Source organism: Coccinella septempunctata, chromosome 6 (assembly GCF_907165205.1).
Source record: "Coccinella septempunctata chromosome 6, icCocSept1.1, whole genome shotgun sequence".
Classification (NCBI taxonomy): Eukaryota; Metazoa; Arthropoda; class Insecta; order Coleoptera; family Coccinellidae; genus Coccinella; species Coccinella septempunctata.
In genome coordinates, this window is record NC_058194.1 from 32059248 (window position 1) to 32079451 (window position 20204).

At 36.9% G+C, this 20204-nt stretch overlaps 1 protein-coding gene across 1 annotated transcript in view; it reads left to right on the forward strand.

Annotated features, from left to right (window-relative positions):
• Positions 1-10113, forward strand: part of LOC123315159 (homeobox protein B-H1-like) — a 36872-nt gene extending 26759 nt beyond the window's left edge. Inside the window, exon 3 of the mRNA XM_044900746.1 lies at positions 9223-10113. Coding sequence (XP_044756681.1) covers positions 9223-9664 — 442 coding nt within the window. The 3' untranslated portion in view covers positions 9665-10113. The remainder of the gene's footprint in view (positions 1-9222) is intronic.
• The last annotated feature ends 10091 nt before the right edge of the window (positions 10114-20204 follow it).

The following is a 20204-nucleotide window of genomic DNA, read 5'->3' on the forward strand; positions in this document are numbered from 1 at the left end:
TTACATTGAATATGTTCGCTAGCGTCTGACGTATTGTGGATTTTAGAATATCAGGGTATAACTATTTGAATGAGCGGACCTGAATTCTAAATAGCACTTCCTGAAACCCTGTCTCTTTTTTCAATCACTTTCGGCATTTTCGTCATAAAAATTGATATTAGTTGTGGCAACCGCGTTATGACATTAACGACATTTCATGAGTGCCAACCTTACTCCGTTCTAGTTACAAAAACTTGAGAAAATTATTTCATGGCCAACCGACTGCTAAAATAAATTTGAATGAAGTATAGTTTCAAGTTTATCTTTGAATTCTTTGAAAGTCTTTCGAAGTCTTTTCAATTTCATTTTCTTTACTTGAAACTATTAATAATTTCTTATATTGAAAATACTGAAAGTTAAATTCAGCAAGTTCTTTGTAGACATAAAGAGACCATTTCACTCTCTCTAATTCGAAATATAGAGTGTTTGAAAGTTAATACACTAAAATTTCATTATTCTTATATATATCTTAGTTTTATAGAATCAAAAAGTATTGAGGGTGATACTGACAATCTGGAATATAGTGAAATAAACTGTTAATTATTATCATCAATAGAATGCTGCGTTATAATTTGTGATACACCAAGCCCAGTTTTCAAGAACTCGAATCAGACATTCGAAAAAAACTCTCTGATATTAACTCCTAGACATAGCTCTCAGAAACTCCTTTACCCACAATGATAACCATTCAGATCTCAAGTTATCCAGGGAATGTTATACATATACACGCCATATAATATTCTAATATGCAAATTAATGAAGATAATAACAGATTTCTTAAACGTATATCCAGCTCAACTTCTCCTAATGACAGCTTTGGAAACTGTCGGTCAATGTAAATACAACGTAGAAAATTCATAGTTAACAATTAGAAAAATTGAGGTATTTTCGGAGTGGTCACTGAAAATCGATCGAATTAGATATTTATCGTTGTCTAGAGATACTGAAATTTTTGGAGAATCGATTTCATGTCTTTCTAGGAAGATTCACAGTTGGATTCCTCACTGTTGGACGTTGAAGATTCGTTCTTCTACAACGTATCATTATCAAAATTCGCCGAACGCATCTATCGGACCAAAATTGCGAAATTGTTCCTTGTCCATTTCCTACAAATCTACATATTTGGGGACTGTGATCGACTTTTAATAGGAGCCCTAGGTCAGAATTCTTCCAGAACCAACGCCCACCCAGATTTTACCGAAAGGCCTCAAATTAGCCAAACGATCGGCCGATTTTTAAAAACAACCAATTTGGTACTTCCGAGACACTTTAGGAGGATGAAGCAGCATTTTCGAGGGTATTAGTTTTTTCCGACCGATATTGATTTGAGGTTATTATGTTTCGGAGAGTGAAAAATCTGGTGTGTAGTTTTGCTGCATCATTATTTGATTTTCGAATTGGTCACGATGATTTCACGCTGGCGTCTACAGTCAGCAGACGGTCTGGGAAGGTCATTATTCTTTCAGAAATTGGGAAAAAATCGACAAGATTGATTGTTTTTCGCTTTCATCTAAGAGAGTTTTCTCTGCGATGTAGAATGAGATTTTTCTATGAATTCTTGTCCCCTGATCGAGATTCTATAATGCAATACACAATTTTGTCAAAGATTACTGAAACTCCTGTCCAGTTTGAGAGCAAAACAAAAACGCTTCACAAAAAGGTATCGAAAAGTTAAAAGAGCTTAGGAATGGCTGTGTTACTCTTGAAGGAGAGTATGCTGTTGAATAAAGTAGACTTTTTCTGATAGATATGAAACTTCTCGAGTGACGTGCTGCTTGCAAAATTCGATGCAGAAGTTTAGATTGGCTGCAGGATTGAATTTCTTGCATTTTCAATTTTTGTAAAGTGTGGACTAGTCCAAATCGTTTATTAGCTATAGGTATAGACCGTTTTGACATGGCATCGATTAAACGTGAAACTGGAGGTAATTATGATAAAAAAAATGTCCGTTATAGGCGGACAGTCACCAGTGAAACCATGTGGAACCCCATTGGAAGTGGTTTTAGGCATTCCGCAGCGCATTAGCGACAGTAAAAAGCTGCAAATGCTCTAATGCGGTTATAATACATGTGTATGTGGTAATATGACATCAAATTACAGACATTAAAATATATTAGCGTATTGTCGTTATTCCTAAAGGGTCGTTCCCATTTATTACACTTCACTACGTCTCTTAAGCCCATTGTAAACTACAGGTATGGCGTGTAGTAATTTGTCAACTACCCGGAGATTTATTATGTGAATTGCTACGATCGTGAATGACTGGGAGCACACAGAAGTGCTCTAGTTTTTGTTCGGAGATACCCCTTAATGGGTTCTAGTCGCTTGACGATCATTTCAACTGGTTTCGGCCGTATCGTTTTTCGTTTCATCGACGTCGGTGAAACCTAAATGATGTCAGTGGATGTTACGCAGGGTGGGAATATCAAATGATGCACGGTTTAGGTCACGAGAGAAATTTAACGTCTGTCGATACTGTGGGTACTCGATCAGATCTCATACCACATTCCCAAATAAAATTACACGAAATTTCATTGTTGTTTTCACTCCTCTAACACTTCTTGACACTTCGAGGAAAATTTCAAAAGTTGAGAAACTTAATCAGTTTCAGGAAGGAGCTATTGGCGTGAATTAAACAGGAAAATGTTAAGAGAAGATGAGGCTTCAAAAACTCTTTTAAAAACCCATCATTCCGTCACTAATTACCTCCACAGTGTGTTCAGAAATTTAGATGAAATTGTAACTTTCAGTTCTACCCTGTATATCAGCAAATTCAAATCAAATTCCTACAGGCTTGATATGAGGTGACAAACTAGATGAAATAGGCTACAAATAGACCACAAAACGATCAAAATCGATGTACACCTTAAAAAGTTATTTCAAAATGAATTCGGTGAAAATATTTTTTTTTGTCTAGGAGTTTAGCATCAACCAATTCATAAATGGAGGAATCTGATAACCCGTTTCTGGACCTAGTTTTTGTTAAAAACAATTATTTATACTATACGTATCAATAGTATTCTCTGATGAACAGTTTTCGAGAAATTCAAACAAAAAATTCAGATCTGATTAAGTGTCGAACCCACACTGATCAGATGGTAATAACAGGTAATGCGAAACATTGGCGAAGTCCCCAAATTAACCACAAAATCACAAATTGGCAGTTTAGAACCGAAAAACACATATACCGGCCTATTGTACCTCGCAAAAGCCGTCAGACGCAGCTCAAATTAACCGAACAAAGTGGAACTATTCAAACAGAGTGTCTAAAATCATTTAGTCACCTAATTGTCGGTGAAAAGTGCTGATGTTGCATGCAGGCGCCGACAAACAATTATGGCGGTGGCTCCAGCTTCTTTTACCTCTCGTGCGGTTCGAGACGTTGAATCTTCAATATTATATCTCTAGATTATTATAACTGGCATCGGAGACTACCAATCTCGATCTTGTACAATATTAAACGGCTACCGTGGGCTACTGGATAGATTAGAGGCTGGGTTACCGAAAGAATTCCTTTGAAGCCGACTCTTCGGGATCTAAATCAAAAATTTCCTAAGCTTCGGCAGATAAGGACCTAGAAATTGATGGAAGATAATCTTAGTGAGAGTATTAACCCCATACTCAAAGGATATCTTCAGTTTGGCATCAAAGTAGAGAACAAATAACACGTAAATTCTTTTCATTGAAAGATTTTTGATTCGGGAACTCCGGTAGTGCGTCCACCGCTTTAGTGTTTACCGTCTGACGAACAGCACTGTCAGTGCTTTTAATTGGCGATGCAAATATTGGGTTTCTGCCGATGCCATGTCTTGAGCTCGGAATGAAATGTATCTTCATTATAGTGCTCCAAATATAGCCATCCTCAAGATTGGCACCGGACATATATAATTATTTTAATTCAGTTTAATACACTTGATTAGCCATCAGCGCACCGGGATCGATCCTGAAGAACTGGTACACCGTATGAAATGCGAATGGAATTGACAAATCGCTAAATTACCAGAGAAAAACTTCATCAATTTACGACCAGAAATATGCTTAAAATTTTATAGATTTCGAGCGACAATGTTATCTTTATGTCTTTACCTACGCGTCCGCCGCATATGCAACAATTTAGATTCGAAAAAGTGGCATACGAGCAGTAGAAGATGCCATGTCTTACATCGTTAAAACACCTACGTAAGACACTTCGGCTTGCTGAAAAACACCGACGATATACATTACCTGCTTAGAAATGAAGACGCCGCGACTGAAACATCGAAAGAATATGTGTGACTAGCTCGAAATATATACAAGAAACGACCTGTATATCGACGAAATTGAACATGACTGATATTCCACGCTTCTGTATCGAAATCTTTCAACTTAATGAAGTCTAAATTATATCGAGAATCTCGGCGATAAAAAACGGACGTCCAATTTAGCGCTAATGACGTTAAAAGCATCGTTAATTGTTATTGCTGCCATTATGTACACCGGAATGGATGCGAATGCTGAGGTGAAACTTTGGCAATTCGAGTTTTTAGGTTGGTTATCTTGGGACAGGTGTGAGACTTTAGACGGGAATTAGAACCGATGGATTTCTGTGTAATATCCGCAATGCCTGCTTCATCAGAGGCTGTTTGCGATGTTTGCTTCATAAATGTTCGTTTTTAACCTTGTTTCATTACCAGGCGTTTGGTATCTCCCGCCTTCTTGACACGCCCATGGCCGGATTGATTTTAACATCTTTTGTTTTTCGATCTCGATGACTCGCACTTTCGGAGCTCCATTAGAACTGTGAGAAGCGTTCTAATATATTGTTTTTCCACCTATTCACCTACAAAAATGACCGGGGAGATGGAGTAAAAACTCCAAAAGTGCGAGTAGGAAAATAAACAGATCCTCGACGGCGAATGCCAACAAAAGCTTGATCTCATGCCTGCTTAAATGTTATTGGATACATTAGTTATGCCCCTTCTTACCGTGTCCACAGAGTAAATAACGTACGATAGCCTTTAGTACGGCGATTGTTTTTGTCTGAGGCGGCTTCTACTGTGTAAATATTTTCGATTAAAATACAAATATTGCCGCACGAGCGGGCACCGAAAAAAATTAGGCCATTACGGAGATCTTCAGCGAGGTGGTTCTACTACATTTGATAACCAAAAATGTATTGTTGTATTTGATTATGGCCAAAGCCTTTCAAAATGATCAACTTGAAAGGCTTCTTTCTATACTTCATTCAAATTTATTTTAGCAGTCGGTTGGCCATGAAATAATTTTCTCAAGTTTTTGTAACTAGAACGAAGTTAGGTTGGCACTCATGAAATGTCGTTAATGTCATAACGCCGTTGCCACAACTAATATCAATTTTTATTACGAAAATGCCGAAAGTGATTGAAAAAAGAGACAGGGTTTCAGGAAGTGCTATTTAGAATTCAGGTCCGGTCATTCAAATAGTTATACCCTGATATTCTAAAATCCACAATACGTCAGACGGTAGCGAACATATTCAATGTAAGAGAATTTATATAATGTTTCATCTGAATCTAAACGATATATTTCAGCTGGATATTTCCACAATCAGAAAGATTGTGAATGAAGAGGATGACAAAGAATTTCCTTCTATTGGGAGACCCAAAAAAATGGTAGCATTTGAGAATTTTATGTTTGAGTGCATTAATGCGAAAAGTTTACTACAGGATTTTCGATAAATGTCATCGGAGAATAAGTTCCCTAAATTGGAATATTCTCTTTTTTCATTTGACTTGTCCTATACAATGTAAATGTCTTAAGGTACTAATAAATAATACCTATAATTATAATTATTACATCTATGTATTAAGATGAATAGCCACAAATACGCGCAAGTTGCCCTGTTACTTGTTTATTCATATGAAATTTTTGTTTAAAGGTGAAGTTCATCTTAACTTGAAACTTCCTTCAATTCCTTTTACTTATATTGATGCAAGATGATTTTTGTTGAAGAATTTAACATTCTTGTAATTATCTGTTAATTCCTTCGGGAGATACCCATTCCCAACCACTGCATCATATGCATTTGATCTTCGAGTTAGTATTTTTGAAATCTACAAATGATGTAAGCCAAAAAAGATAACGAACATTAACTCTCCTCAAGCTAGTGCATATTATGATATTATACTGATCTCTTGTATTTTCCATGCAAATAATTGGATTTGGTATGCCTTCAATCAGTTTGTATAAACTTCAATTATGTTCGTCACATATTTTCCGAAGAGATTCGACATTGTGATAAATTACGTAATAACAGAACCTTTACGTAGAACAGGCAACATAGCGTTGATTTAAAACCCAAAAATGTTTTGACAAGCGTCATAACCCCACATTTTCGTACTATACAGAGTGAAATGTGTCAAATTTCCATGGCCAACCGACTGCTAAAATAAAAGTGAATGAAGTATAGGTATATGTTCCAGGGTATTCGGTGGTTTTAGCTTTGACGTTTCAAGTGTCATTGCAATAACTGACAGATATACTTATATAGCGGTACTGACAACATAAAAATTTCAAATGAGACTAACGTGTAAGAATGTCGCATTCCGCACACCTTGCCATGGTAAATAGTTGTGGAATCCATCGATTAGGCACAGAAATAGAGAAATAATGTCAGTCTATTAGACCCCGGGACGGGCAGTCGATGGGACCGTTTTTTCGTCCGACTAACGTCCATAGAATTTTCAAGGAAATCGCCAATTATATGTAAATTATGACATCACCACAAATTTCGAATTTAATCAGGACATTCCGACAATAAGACACGAGTCATGGGCCGTCATTAAAAACCATTTAAGACGTATCATTCGTGTCGAATATATACACGGATGATCGTGAAACCACTTATTATCGCCCATTTGTATTTATACTATTCATAGTCGGAATTTCAATCCGAACTATTATCTTTTTACATGTCCATCATATTTACATAATTAGGTGTGCTCGTTTGGTTTTTGGTCAATGCCAAAATCATTTTTCGGTCGTAATTGGTGTTTACTGTACGGTATAGGTGTCTGGGATGGAGGAAAAAGGTATTCGACGATTGAAAAAATTAGGAAAATGATGGTTGTTGTAGGGGTTGTAAAAAATTTCGGAATTCGACGTTTGTACGTATAATTACTGCACTGATTCCAATAATTCTTGTTATCCTCTGTACCTGTCAGAGTGGAGGCAAAATAACGAAGTATTCTGCCATCAACTTTCGAGGATTCAATGTGGCACAAGCTTCGAAAACTTGTCTTAATCGTTCTAGTCCATAACCTTTCGTTGAATGGGCGATTTTGCCTATAGAGATACGAAATTAATATCCTCTATCCGACTGACATTTGAACGGTTTCACTTTCTACTAATACTCCTCGTCAATCGATGAAAACCCGAATCACAAAGGATATTTTCAACTGTTACATCCTCCAATTAAACAGACAATGGTCTGAGAGCTTTGTGTTGTAGAAATCATAAGTGTTGTTGTGCGAGCGATACCGAAAACTTTCGCAAAGATGATACTCTCGAATTAATTAAATCGATTTCGAAGTGGACCATAGAAGAAAGTGATAAATGTCAGCCATTCTTCATCCGAATCGAAATTAGGCAACGCGTATTAGCATCCTCACATCTCCCTTGATTAATTGCTTGCAAACAACCATCCCTTACATATTCTGATTTGTCGAATCGAATCAACCAAGCATACAGATCGTTTGAATGATGCCACAAAGGTTCGCTGGACACTTGGAGAAGCTGCAATCGTTTGATGGCAGTTTTGATTTACGAGGTCTCGTTTTAAAGGGGTAATTCATTTCGAGTGGGGTTGGGAAAGGGTGCAACCGCTGTAACGTGGTAGATAATTGTGGTTGCGTGATGGTACCTTGAAAGGCTACCGTGCGTGCGCATTCCCAATATGTTGGAGTTGCGGTTTGGTGCAATTTACGTCTTTTGTAAAGTCGAGTAACGGTTGTTTGCGTGGATGCCATAAAAATAACATTTCTTGGTTGATTATTTCCGATTTCGATGTTCCTTCAGACTAGGGAAGTTGTTTTGAGGTTGGATTGGAATTCATTCCTCGACAAAGAAGAGTGAGAGTAAACTTAAAATCATACTCTGCTCACTAGAAGAGTTGCTCTTTTGGAATATGTATCACGTTTAGATCTACGATAATTTTCCTGGAAGATTAATCTCTATGAAGATGACCGTCGAAAAATTCCAAAAAATTGCGTTCAGTTAAAACTTCCTCAAGATCGAACGGTGTTGCCGAAATGGATGAAGTTCTCAGATTTTCTACTAGAAGAGTTGATCTTTTAGAATATGTATCACGTTTAGATCTACGATAATTTTCCTGGAAGATTAATCTCTCTAAAGATGACCGTCGAAAAATTCCAAAAAATTGGGTTCAGTTAAAACTTCCTCAAGATCGAACGGTTGTGCCGAAATGGATGAAGTTCTCAGATTTTCTACTAGAGGAGTTGCTCTTTTAGAATATGTATCACGTTTAGATCTACGATAATTTTCCTGGAAGTTTAATCCCTCCAAATATGACCGTCGAAAAATTCAAAAAAATTGGGTTCAGTTGAAACTTCCTCAAGATCGAACGGTTGTGCCGAAATGGATGAAGTTCTCAGATTTTCTACTAGAAGAGTTGCTCTTTTAGAATATGTATCACGTTTAGATCTACGATAATTTTCCTGGAAGATTAATCTCTCTGAAGATGACCGTCGGAAAATTCAAAAAAATTGGGTTCAGTTAAAACTTCCTCAAGATCGAACGGTTGTGCCGAAATGGATGAAGTTCTCAGATTTTCTACTAGAAGAGTTGCTCTTTTAGAATATGTATCACGTTTAGATCTACGATAATTTTCCTGGAAGATTAATCTCTCTTAAGATGACCGTCGAAAAATTCCAAAAAATTGGGTTCAGTTAAAACTTCCTCAAGATCGAACGGTTGTGCCGAAATGGATGAAGTTCTCAGATTTTCTACTAGAAGAGTTGCTCTTTTAGAATATGTATCACTCTTAGATCTCCTATGATTTTTCTGGAAGATAATCGACTAAAAATGTAACCTTCGAAAATGCTCATAATAAAAATCAGACAAATCTAACCACTTTGAAGGTTATATCTCCTTCTCGACAATCAAACTTAACTTCCAACAATTCCTAAAGTACAATTTTCCTTACAGAACAAAATGGAAAAGACAAACAGCCGTTGGATTGGAGCTGCTGGCGGAAGCAGGCAATTACGCAGCCTTCCAGAGGTTATACGGAGCACCAGCTTACGGTTGTTGGTATCCACCCCAAACTGCCGGCCCCCCAGCACCCCCAAGCGCTGCTGACCTTTACTACAGACAAGCAGCCGCTGCTGCTGCGGCCACCCTGCAAAAACCCCTTCCTTACAGACTCTACCCTCCGACTATGGGGTTAGGAATACCTGGACCAAGCGCCCATCTAGGATCCTTAGCCGCCAGTAGTTCTTTGAGCACCCTGTCCAGTTATTACAGCAATCAGACGTCGGAAGGACCTTCGCCAAGGTCGCCCAGTCCAGACGCACCCTTAGATCCAGGATCGCCAGGCACCAACGGTAGGAGGTCCCCTTCTGACGACGATGATACCATCCACGTGTAAATATACCCGAAACTTGAGTGCAAATCCCTTACCACTTGATCCTTCAAGTCTAAAATGTACATATTTCATCGACTTGAGAAGCTTCAACGCATAGTGTAACGACGACTATGTAGTTGACGGTGAATACTTAGTACATATTGTGATATATCGTGTATTATAGCTAAATTTGTTAATTTATTGCGCTTGTAAGTGTCGTTTAGATATAGTTATCCCTAAGGAACGATTTGGTACCTAGTGAAAAAAAACAGCTTTATGTATTATACACATCAAGTGACTGTTGAGATTCATCTGTAGTATCTACGATCATTATGGATGTATTTGAGAAGATGTAAATGTTTTTTTTTTGGGTAAGACTAATGCATTGTTTCGTGCAATATACTTACTCCCAGCTCGATGAGCTTTATACATGTTAATATTAGTTGATAAAATAAAGGACATTTAAGTTTTTACTCTCGATCTTTTATTTTAAACATAATGATATTATTCGTTATGTCCTCTTGGATCCTGAAAAAGCGAACTCTAACGCCAAAAAGGATATGAAATCAGATCTAGGTAATTATCCTGGATAGTAGCAGATCAGTCGTTGTTGGAGAGTCTTCTATGCCTATAATATACAAGGTGAGTTTTTGACTCGTACGAATATTCAACAGTAGATTATTGAGGTTAAAAGAAACACTTTTTTCATATATCATTTTTTTCGATTCGGCCCTGATAAAAAGATATAGGCAATTTAAGTTTTCATAATGAGCTGTGCCACCCCTGGAGAGACAAAATTCCCTTCAGAATAGCAAGCTGAATCTGTTACACTACACATCTGTGGATCTTTTAAACAGAGTTGTATTCAGCAAAGTACCCAATTTTCCAACAGATATTTTTTATTTTTGAACATCAATTTTCTAGAAAACGGAGAATTATACGAGACAATATGAAGAATACTCTTTTTTTACAAAATGTTTAAATATTCATTAGATAGCGTCCAACTTAGTTTCAACAGTTGGGTTCTTTGAATTTCTGGTATTTTCATGGTAAGTAATGGTCATAATGAGAGAACTGGAAGACGTGGGTGATATCTTGAGTTCGAAAAAGATTCATCAAATAAATGAAAAACCATATTCCGAAATTCTTTTCATTCGATAAAACCGTTTGTGAGATAAAACTAAAATTAACGTTTTTTATAGCTTTTAAACAGCCTGTATCTTTTAAACCGAGTCGATTCGGATAAAATGGTAAAGAAAAAAAGCGTTTCTTTCGAATTCAGGAATCTACTGTTGAAATTTTTGTACTAGTCAAGGACTCATCCTGCATATAATCCGTCAGTGAGGGAAGTGGGGTTATCCTGGCAATGACGAAGAAGTTCTTGCCCGTATTGTTAACCGATACACCAAAAGAAACAAGGGACTTGCGGCTCATAAGATCTCCTCAAATCAAAGTTCGTGATTATAACATTTCTATAATTTATTCTTCCAATAGGTTGAACCACAGTGAATCAACAGAGTTGTATCCAGAAATGGTTTCATGTAGGTATTCCAAATAGATGACGGAGACAACATTACACCCAGTATTAATTAATTCATAAGAAGAAATTTCTAGGAGCATATTTGTTTGAGTCAGTTTTTCAACCATATCTACTTCAGAGAGGTTATGAAATCTACCATTTTTCAATTTTCATGGGGCATGCCTGCCCTGTTAAATAAAATCGTGACTCATCGGTAGCCAGTTTGATAATAAGCCCTCATTATCGATGTATATAAGACCCATCTCGCGATAATTATACAAGGAGGAAATCTTTACCAGGCTTCTTAGTTGCTTATTGGGCATTCATGCGTACCTATACCTCTCGTATTATCGAATGATAAGTTGACATTCTTCCTTCTTTTCATGCAGTCCAACTATGCACCGACACATCACGTTGGTGTTTGATCCTTCCGAGCATTCTTGTAACTGCCACCGGTATATCGGGGAACCTTTCTCTATTAAGGCCACTTCGTATGTGAAGAGAGTAAAGCTGATTATGTAGAGATGAACGTCAAATAAAGGATTTCGAGTAACTACCACTAAGAGTAAATTGAATATCTCGTAGCTATCGAATTTTTCAGTCGATTATAATTGCATTGAAGAATTCTTAGCCTAATATAGAACCAATCAAAATTTCAATGTCAAAATATTTTATTACTCAACATATTCTCCACTTATTTGGATACATTTATTACAGCGAACCTGCAACGTCTCTAGACCTTTCAAAAAAAATGTTTCTTCTTGCTCTGCAAACCAGACCTCCACAGCTTTTATAACCTCCTCGTTGGAAGAAAATTTACGCCTTTCTAAACTTTTTTTCAGTTGAGGAAAGAGATGATAGTCCTATGGTGCCAAATCTGGTGAATAAGGGGGATGTTCTAGTAATTCAAACCCTAAATCACGAATTTACGAATTTTTTGCAGGGCAACATGAGATTTGTGTGCAGGGGCGTTGTCCTGCAAAAACAAAACACCTTAGGATAGCTTTCCACGTCTTTTCTACTAAATTTTTTCCCATAGAGTGGTCAGTAATGACGAATAGTAATCTCCGGTTATTGTTCTACCCTTATCCAAAAAATCAATCATGATTACTCCATGACAGTCCCAAAAAACTGAAGCAAGAACTTTTCCAGCAGATTTTTGTACACGAAACTTCTTGGATCTTGGAGAACCAGAGTGTCGCCATTTCATCGATTGTTGCTTTGTTTCTGGATCGTTAAAATGTACCCAAGTCTCATCCATAGTAACAGTTCGGTTAAAGAAGTCTACATCGTTTTCAAATCGAGCACATATCGAACAAGATGATTCTACCCTTGCACGCTTTTGGTCAACATTCAAACATTTGGGGATCCATTTTGCAGCAATTTTTCTCATGTCCAAATTGACGTGAACTATATGATGAACACGTTCATTTGAAATATTCAGTGCTTCAGATATCCGTTTTAGCCCAATTCGACGGTCTGATAAAATCATGTCATGAACTGCATCGATATTTTAGGGGACTGACACAGAAACTGGCCTTCCCTATCGGTCATCATCTTCAATGGAAAATTCACCTCTTTTGAAGCTTTCAGTCCAATTTTTCACAGTCGCATTCGAAGTACATTGATCACCAAGGGTATTAAGTATATCTCCGTAAATCTGCTTACTAAACTCTAAACCCGTTCAAATACAGGTACGTGATGATGGCTCGATACTCCAATTTTTCGATTTTCACAATTTCGGTGGACATCTTCTTTCTTTTAATTTATTGCGTAACTCTGGTTTACTTTTTTGACCTCAAACTTCCCACTGACACTTCTAATGAGTTATTGTTCGTTGCTATGGTAACGCAATATTTGTTTCATTCATGGAACTGGTGTAGGCTAACTAGGTATCAATACATCCTCGTATCATTGATTTATTTCTCATAGGTACAATTATTCTGGGTCCATAACCTGTTGACACGTTTGGAAAAATCAGATGGAGAAAATCGGTCTAAAATAGTATCAAAACCAAGTTTCGTTTCGAAACAACTCGTATACAACCGATAACAGAGGATTACTTCGGGTCGGTCATAGAATTTAATAAGCCAGAAGCTCGACATCTGTTTGATTGATGACAAAGTGCGTGATGCTCCGAACACAAATACTAATTAATGTGAAAGTAATATAATATGGCCGGTTGGACGATTGTGCTGTTGCGTGTGAAAGATTTGCTTCCATGTATACTTATCAGGTAGCCGGTTGAAAATTAACACTAATCAGATTTCGCATAGACGGGTTTTAGTCAGCTATAAATGCTGCCATATAATGGGTTTATATCTGATTACATCAAGAGGTGCTATGCCACGCACCATACAATAATCCAGGGATATTCTATTAGGAAAACTGGCAGAGTGAAAAATCGATGCTTGTATATAATTGCTCCATTCAATAAAATGCAATTATTTGCAGTTTTAATTTCATCTCCTTAAGTGAACCCATTCTCGATCCGTTAACTTAATGAATGATGTTCCTTCGCTAGTTTAACGATTCTCTAAGTGAGCGTTTGACGCTTTCGAATGGGTCTAAACGATATATTATAACCGGAAGTAGATGTAAATTCAATGATGAAAATCCCACGCGTCTATACATGAGAGGTCGTTTTAATTACCGATTTCAAGGTGTTGTGTTAATAAGAATATTCCGAGGTACCTATTGGCTTGTTTCAGGCTTATCTAACAACGACTATTTCCGTTTTGAAGACTGGGCAATAACCAAATTTCTAACGATGGAATTATTTTCATGTCGGATGGGGCAGATGGTGAAATAGTCAGTCTACTGCTTCCATCTTTCGTTTCAACTAAAGATCGAAATCGTAGCCATAAAAAGTGGTACAAGTACTTATGGCAGAAACCTTTGACTATTTGGAATCGATTAGAATTATACATTATTCAAATTATGTTCCTTTCCTGCTTGAGCGATTTCAAATTTTTTGACTCCAGCCAATATGTTGTAAAAAGCATCTGCAACACTGCCTATGGTGCAATAGTATATGTTGATTACAGGAAATGAATGATTTCAATCATAAACCGAATGGATGATGATTAGAAATATAACAGGGTGAGACTTCGACTCGTAAAAATATTTTAACAGTAGATTCTTGAGGTCAAAAGAAACACTTTTTTTCATTACCATTTTTTCCGAATCGCCTCCTCGGTTTAAAAGATACAGGCTGTTGAAAAATCATAAAAAAAATGTTATTTGTACGAGTCAAAGACTGAGCCTGTATATTATGTATCTGTGTTTTCCAAAGAAGGTGGATATCGAAAAATAATTGTATATTTGTTTATTTCAGTTAAATAAATACCAAATTTTGTTCGATATTTGAGGGGAAAGAAATTCATCATATTCCTCTGAAATATGCTAAAACCCGGAGGTTTTCTGATTAGTTCAAGGGTGTAGCTCAGAAATCTACGTTATTATATTCATGCTATGAATGTATATCCAATAGATCGGAAAATAAGCAAGATAAAAGTTTAAAAAGGGAAGTTGTTCCTTTAAAAACTCATAATTTTTTCTTCTCGAATATTATTCAATTTCGTCTACCCGATTAATTGATTCGACCGACCCTTCTATACATTCCAATAACAGAGTGTCCCGGTAACAGTAATGCAACACGAAAGGTCCAGACTCGAGTGTAAGATCGGTTTCACACATGAACAAAAAGTCGCATCTATACACGACAAGAATCGCCTTACAATGGGAATATGATGTGACACCGTGAGCTGGACATTGAATATTGGACACCTGATGCCCAAATCACTCCAAGGAGGTCCCCCTCAGTCAAACTACGCCAGAGGGGTCTGCCGATTGTTCTCGTGGTGAAACCAAAACTAGTCAGAGTCTGTCACGCTATACCTATCTACTTATTTATTCAAGGATATATTGGATTCGTTCATTTAAAGTCCAGTAAACGGCGGTAAAATATACTGCTCCACAAGAGTTAGGGATATCGTATTCAATCGTTTTTAAAAGTATGTAATCTTCGAGAAAATCGCTGTAAAATCATTTAAAACTCAATAAGAACTTGAATCGATCCAATAAAAATCAGTATGAAACATTTCGTCAATCTGGTCGCCTTTTTTCTGATGTTTGGTTCTTTGCATATGCTTCATGAATGTTCTTATTTTGAAATGAAGTCAGTTTATCAACGGCTTCGATTTGAAACGAGTTTTCTGAAAATACCAAGAAGCAAATTAACAAACGCTGAGGCCAACAGGGCTATCGGAATGCTGCAGGGTGGCCTAACTCAGGTTGTTGTAGCGGAAAGGCCCCAAGTCAGCCAAAGTGTGATATCTCGATTTTGGAATAGGTTCAGGGAGACAGGTTCCGTGTTGGAAAGACCAAGGCTTGGTGGGCTACGAAAAACAACACATGCTCAGGATCGTTTCATCACCGTTTCGACGAGAAGAAACCCTACATCTACGTGTAGAATGCTACGGAATACTCTTCAAAATGCAGATGGGGTCCAAGTTTCCATCGAAACCATCAGACGACGTTTGAGAGAAGTGAATCTAGGTTCTAGACGTCCATTAATAGTCTTAAAATGCTTGAATTCTCTGGAATGAAATTTCGTTATTTTACTCGATTTTTCTTAACGACCCTGTCGACGCCGTAGACCTACAGGCTAAAATTAATTTGCAACTTGAAATCATATTAATATGAATTTTCATCACAAAAATCTTATTTTAACTATATTTTTTTTGCAATTTAAGTCAATATCCCTAACTCATGTGGAGCAGTAGGTATATCTGCGGTGAAAAATAGAAATCTAGAAACATCAAAACACCCAGTATCCACGAATTTATACAGGGTGGTCCAACGAAAACTTAACACCTCGATTTCAAAGGTATACAGTACCTATGTCGTTAGTTTTTTGTCCAAAAAAGTATTAATTTTCGCCCAAAAAGTAGACGGACCACGTTCTTGATTCACCCAAGCCTATCGTGGTTTTTAAGAACGTTTTGCCGTGAATTTCGAAACTTGTGTGAATAAACAGCCGCCTATTCACCATTGCAACAGCCATTAAACGGTGGTCTCATTGAAATCGCCCCCTCAGGTCGCTCGTTGAGTCATAATTACTTCACACAATGCGAATTAGTAAGAATAACAAGAGGCCCGGGGGGCCCAAGGGGGCGAAGCGGTAACAACGTGTCCAACGGGCTGTGAAAAACCGTCACCTGCCACCCCATGCTTAATTAGAAATTGCCACCGGGCACGCGCCCTCGCGCTAATGCCACTTTTGTGACCACTTGACATCCTATGGACATTATTAAAAATCAATTAGGAATGCTCCATAAGACAGACACAGACCTGTAGCGGAAAAACCGTATTAGGGGCCCCCAAAAATGTTGCAAAGCGCTCCTTCAAATTCCCAGCTGTATAATCGACCACAATTTTTTCATTACGTGTAGAGTTTGTATCGTTTTTTATTCCACAGAATTTTCCCATGGACTGAAAACGCCACCAGTCTTATTTTTTGAAGTGAAAGCTTCTCTAAGGATTTTCAGATGGGTAAAACGTTTTTGGAGCTTGCAAATACAGAAATCATCTCTGGGACATTGACTTCGAGCTTCACCAGCCACCAGAATTAAAAATTAATCATAACTAACTTATAGTTTAAAATCCCAATTTTATCCTTCCCAAGGACGTCTCCCTCGAAATATAATGATCTGTGATCGTGTACCTATTCGAAAAGCTACCATTATGATGGTTAAATAATTCATTACACCAGACCACCTGGCTGCAACACCCTATATGCAAGGCGAGTCTTTGACTCGTACAAATATTTTAACAGTAGATTCTTGAGGTCAAAGGAAACACTTTTTTCCTATACCATTTTTTCCTTTTGGCCCTGATAAAACGATAAAGCCATGTTAAGTTTTTATAATGAACTGTGCCACCCCTGAAAAAACAAAATACCTGCAGAAAAACCAGCTAAATCTGTGGCACTACACATCTGTGGATCTTTCAAACAGTGTTGTATTCAGCCAAAGTACCAATTTTTCAAATTTCACAATACTTTTCAATTTTTGAACATCACATTATTCGAAATTAGCGCCTTATACGAGAAAATATGAAGAATATTTTTTAAATATTCATTAGATCGCGTCCAACTTAGTTTCAAGAGTTGGGTACTTTGAATTTTTGGTATTTTTATGGTACGTAATGGTCATAATGAGAAAACTGGGAGACGTGGGTGATATCTTGTGTTCGAAAAAGATTCATCAAATAAATGAAAACTATATTCCAAAATTCATTTCATTCGATAAAACCGTTGTGAGATAAAACTAAAAATAGAATATTGTTATGGTTTTTCAACAGCCATCTTTTAAACCGAGTCGTTTCGAAGAAAATGGTAAAGGAAAATAGTGTTTCTTTTGACCACAAGAATCTACTGTTAAAACATTTGTATGAGTCAAAAACTCACTCTATACACTATAGTTGATTTCGCCTTCTTAAACTCTATTCAAATGTCGAAAGAAATATAGGGTGTTCCACTTAAAATAAAGAACTTTTATTGCCACTCTCTAGGTGCACAAATGAGTTAGTCGTATATTGTATTAGCGAATTATTGAAGACTTATTTATGCAGAACAAATATTACTTCTATAGGTCCTATTGATTGGCATATTAGGTACCTATAGGAACCTATAGGGTTTTCTGGCGGACACCCTGTACCTAATCTACAATGTACAATGCCCTCCACGAAAATTAACCAGACTTTCTTCAGAAAAATGAAAACTAAAAGTTCCCTGCATTGTTTCACCCTTTTCCCATCCGCAGCATCCAATTAAATACCAAATGGAAACAAGGATCGGCTTCGCGAGCAAACACGAGTGATATTCCCTGCCTCGTATACTGGAACGGGTTATTAGAATGTCATAAAAACCGATATCTGCGAGATAGCAGCGCTAAGTAAATAATTTTACATCGGCATTTCGAGCAAAACCAGTATTATAAATATGATGTCATATTCGATGAAGTATTCGATTGTCGCTCTGTGGAAATTGAGCAATTTCAGGTATTTAAAATGATTATCCGGGATCAATTTTACGCGTGGATACTTTGTACGCTTGCTGGAATGTCTAGATTTTGATGATTTCCCATACAAGCATCATATGGACGGAATTTTACCATATTTTTGATATAAACGTATACTGGTGACTGTTTTGAAGAATTTCTGATTGGAAATAATCAAATTTTTGGAGAATTGTAGGCTCCAGACGTGAAAATCTGCCGCGCTTTAGGAAACTTCAACGTTGGGTCAAGCGCGAAACCTCTACCTATATAAGACGTTCGTTATTATCACTTCTGTAAGCGTTTTATGATGGGAGTTTTGGATTTTACATGATACAGTACGATATTTTGATGGAAATTACAGCAAATTAGTTCAAAATTATCCAAGTGAAGATCGTATAATTAATTTTTTGATCTTTTCTGGATTTTCATCCACATAGATAAGTAGATACAAGGTATTTATAGTCCATAACTTTGTTTCTGTTTGAGCTAACGAAATGATTTTTTCAAGCAGTAGACTTGACAATGAGCATATCCTAAAAATATCTTCATATGTATACAGGATGTCCCAAATTCGATGTCCACTGAGGGAATCTCGGAAACTAGAAGAGCTGAAAAAAAAAACTGTTGAATCGTTTTCAATCGCTTTTTTAGAGAGACAAAGAATGGTGAAAACCGTAGCACCCTACGATCCTTCGTTTTTGAATTATTGGAAAAAATGAGATTTTGACGATTGCGAAAAGTTCTCATAACTTTTGTGTCTTTGAAATTGCAGATCTGAAACTTGAACCTTCTAGAGGTACTTTTTAACGTAGAATCTACCGATTTTTTCAATTCGAAAATAACAAATACAATAATAGTTTGCATTTAAAATATCCAAAATTTGCCTAATTATTGGAAATTTTAAAGGGGAAAAAAATTTCCGAGCTTGTCAGTAGATTCTACTCAAAAAAGTACCTGTTGAAGGTTCAAGTTTCAGACCTGTAACTTCGGAGACAAAAAAGTTATGAGAACTTTTCGAAATCGTCAAAATCTCATTTTTTGCTTATAACTCACAAAGGATGGATCGTTGGAGGCTACGGTTTTCAATATTCTTTGTTTCTCTAAAAAAAGCTCGGAAATGTGTCATCGGTATTGCTAGAGTCATTCGGGGTAACTGAGCGCAGAGGGTAAGTGTGCGCAGTGCGTATATCTCGACTATGCAATGTATGAAAGAGGGGTTCATTTGGGTGAAGCAAGGGCGCAGAATCCCCAAATTAGTTTTTCATAGGAGTGCGCCGTGCCACGTTTCTTTAACTTTTTATTTGCAATCAATCAAATTGACTAGTTTTCTTGTTAATTTTCAGCATCTCTGCACATTCTGCCAGGTCCAAGTTCCGAGTCCGACAGTGTTAAACAATATTTTATTCGATCATGGGCATATTAATCTAAATATACAATGAAAAATTTTAGGTTCTCTTAGCTGCTCAACTCTATAAGAACGTCAATTCAAATTTTGGCTTACTGGGGAAAGTGTGCGCGGGTAAGTGTGCGCATAGATTCTTTATATGGGCATTAGTTCAGTGAGGAATAAATTATGACATTGTTGATTTTCTTGGTTAAGATTCGATCAATATTGTCCTATTTGTTCGGAAAAATATGAAAAGCCACCAACAGGGGAATGTATCAAGTGTTGTGTTCACCAGGAATTGTGGCACGAACAATAATGCAGTGCTTGTAAAAGGGCGCTTCTGTATTGACAATAAACAGCATTTCTCTAATATTGTAACATTTTAATGACATTATTTTGTAATTTGTTTTGATTGTGTGGTTCATTAAGCACTGCGTTCACTTACCCCGTGAGGGTGCGCACACTTACCCACAACACGGGGCATGTGAACGCACTCCGACTTTCACCATTAAATTTCTTTTTGCGGAAAGAAAACGTTTTTGTTTGTTGGCTTTTTGATGTTTTTTTATAGATTAGAAAATTCTCTATCTTATA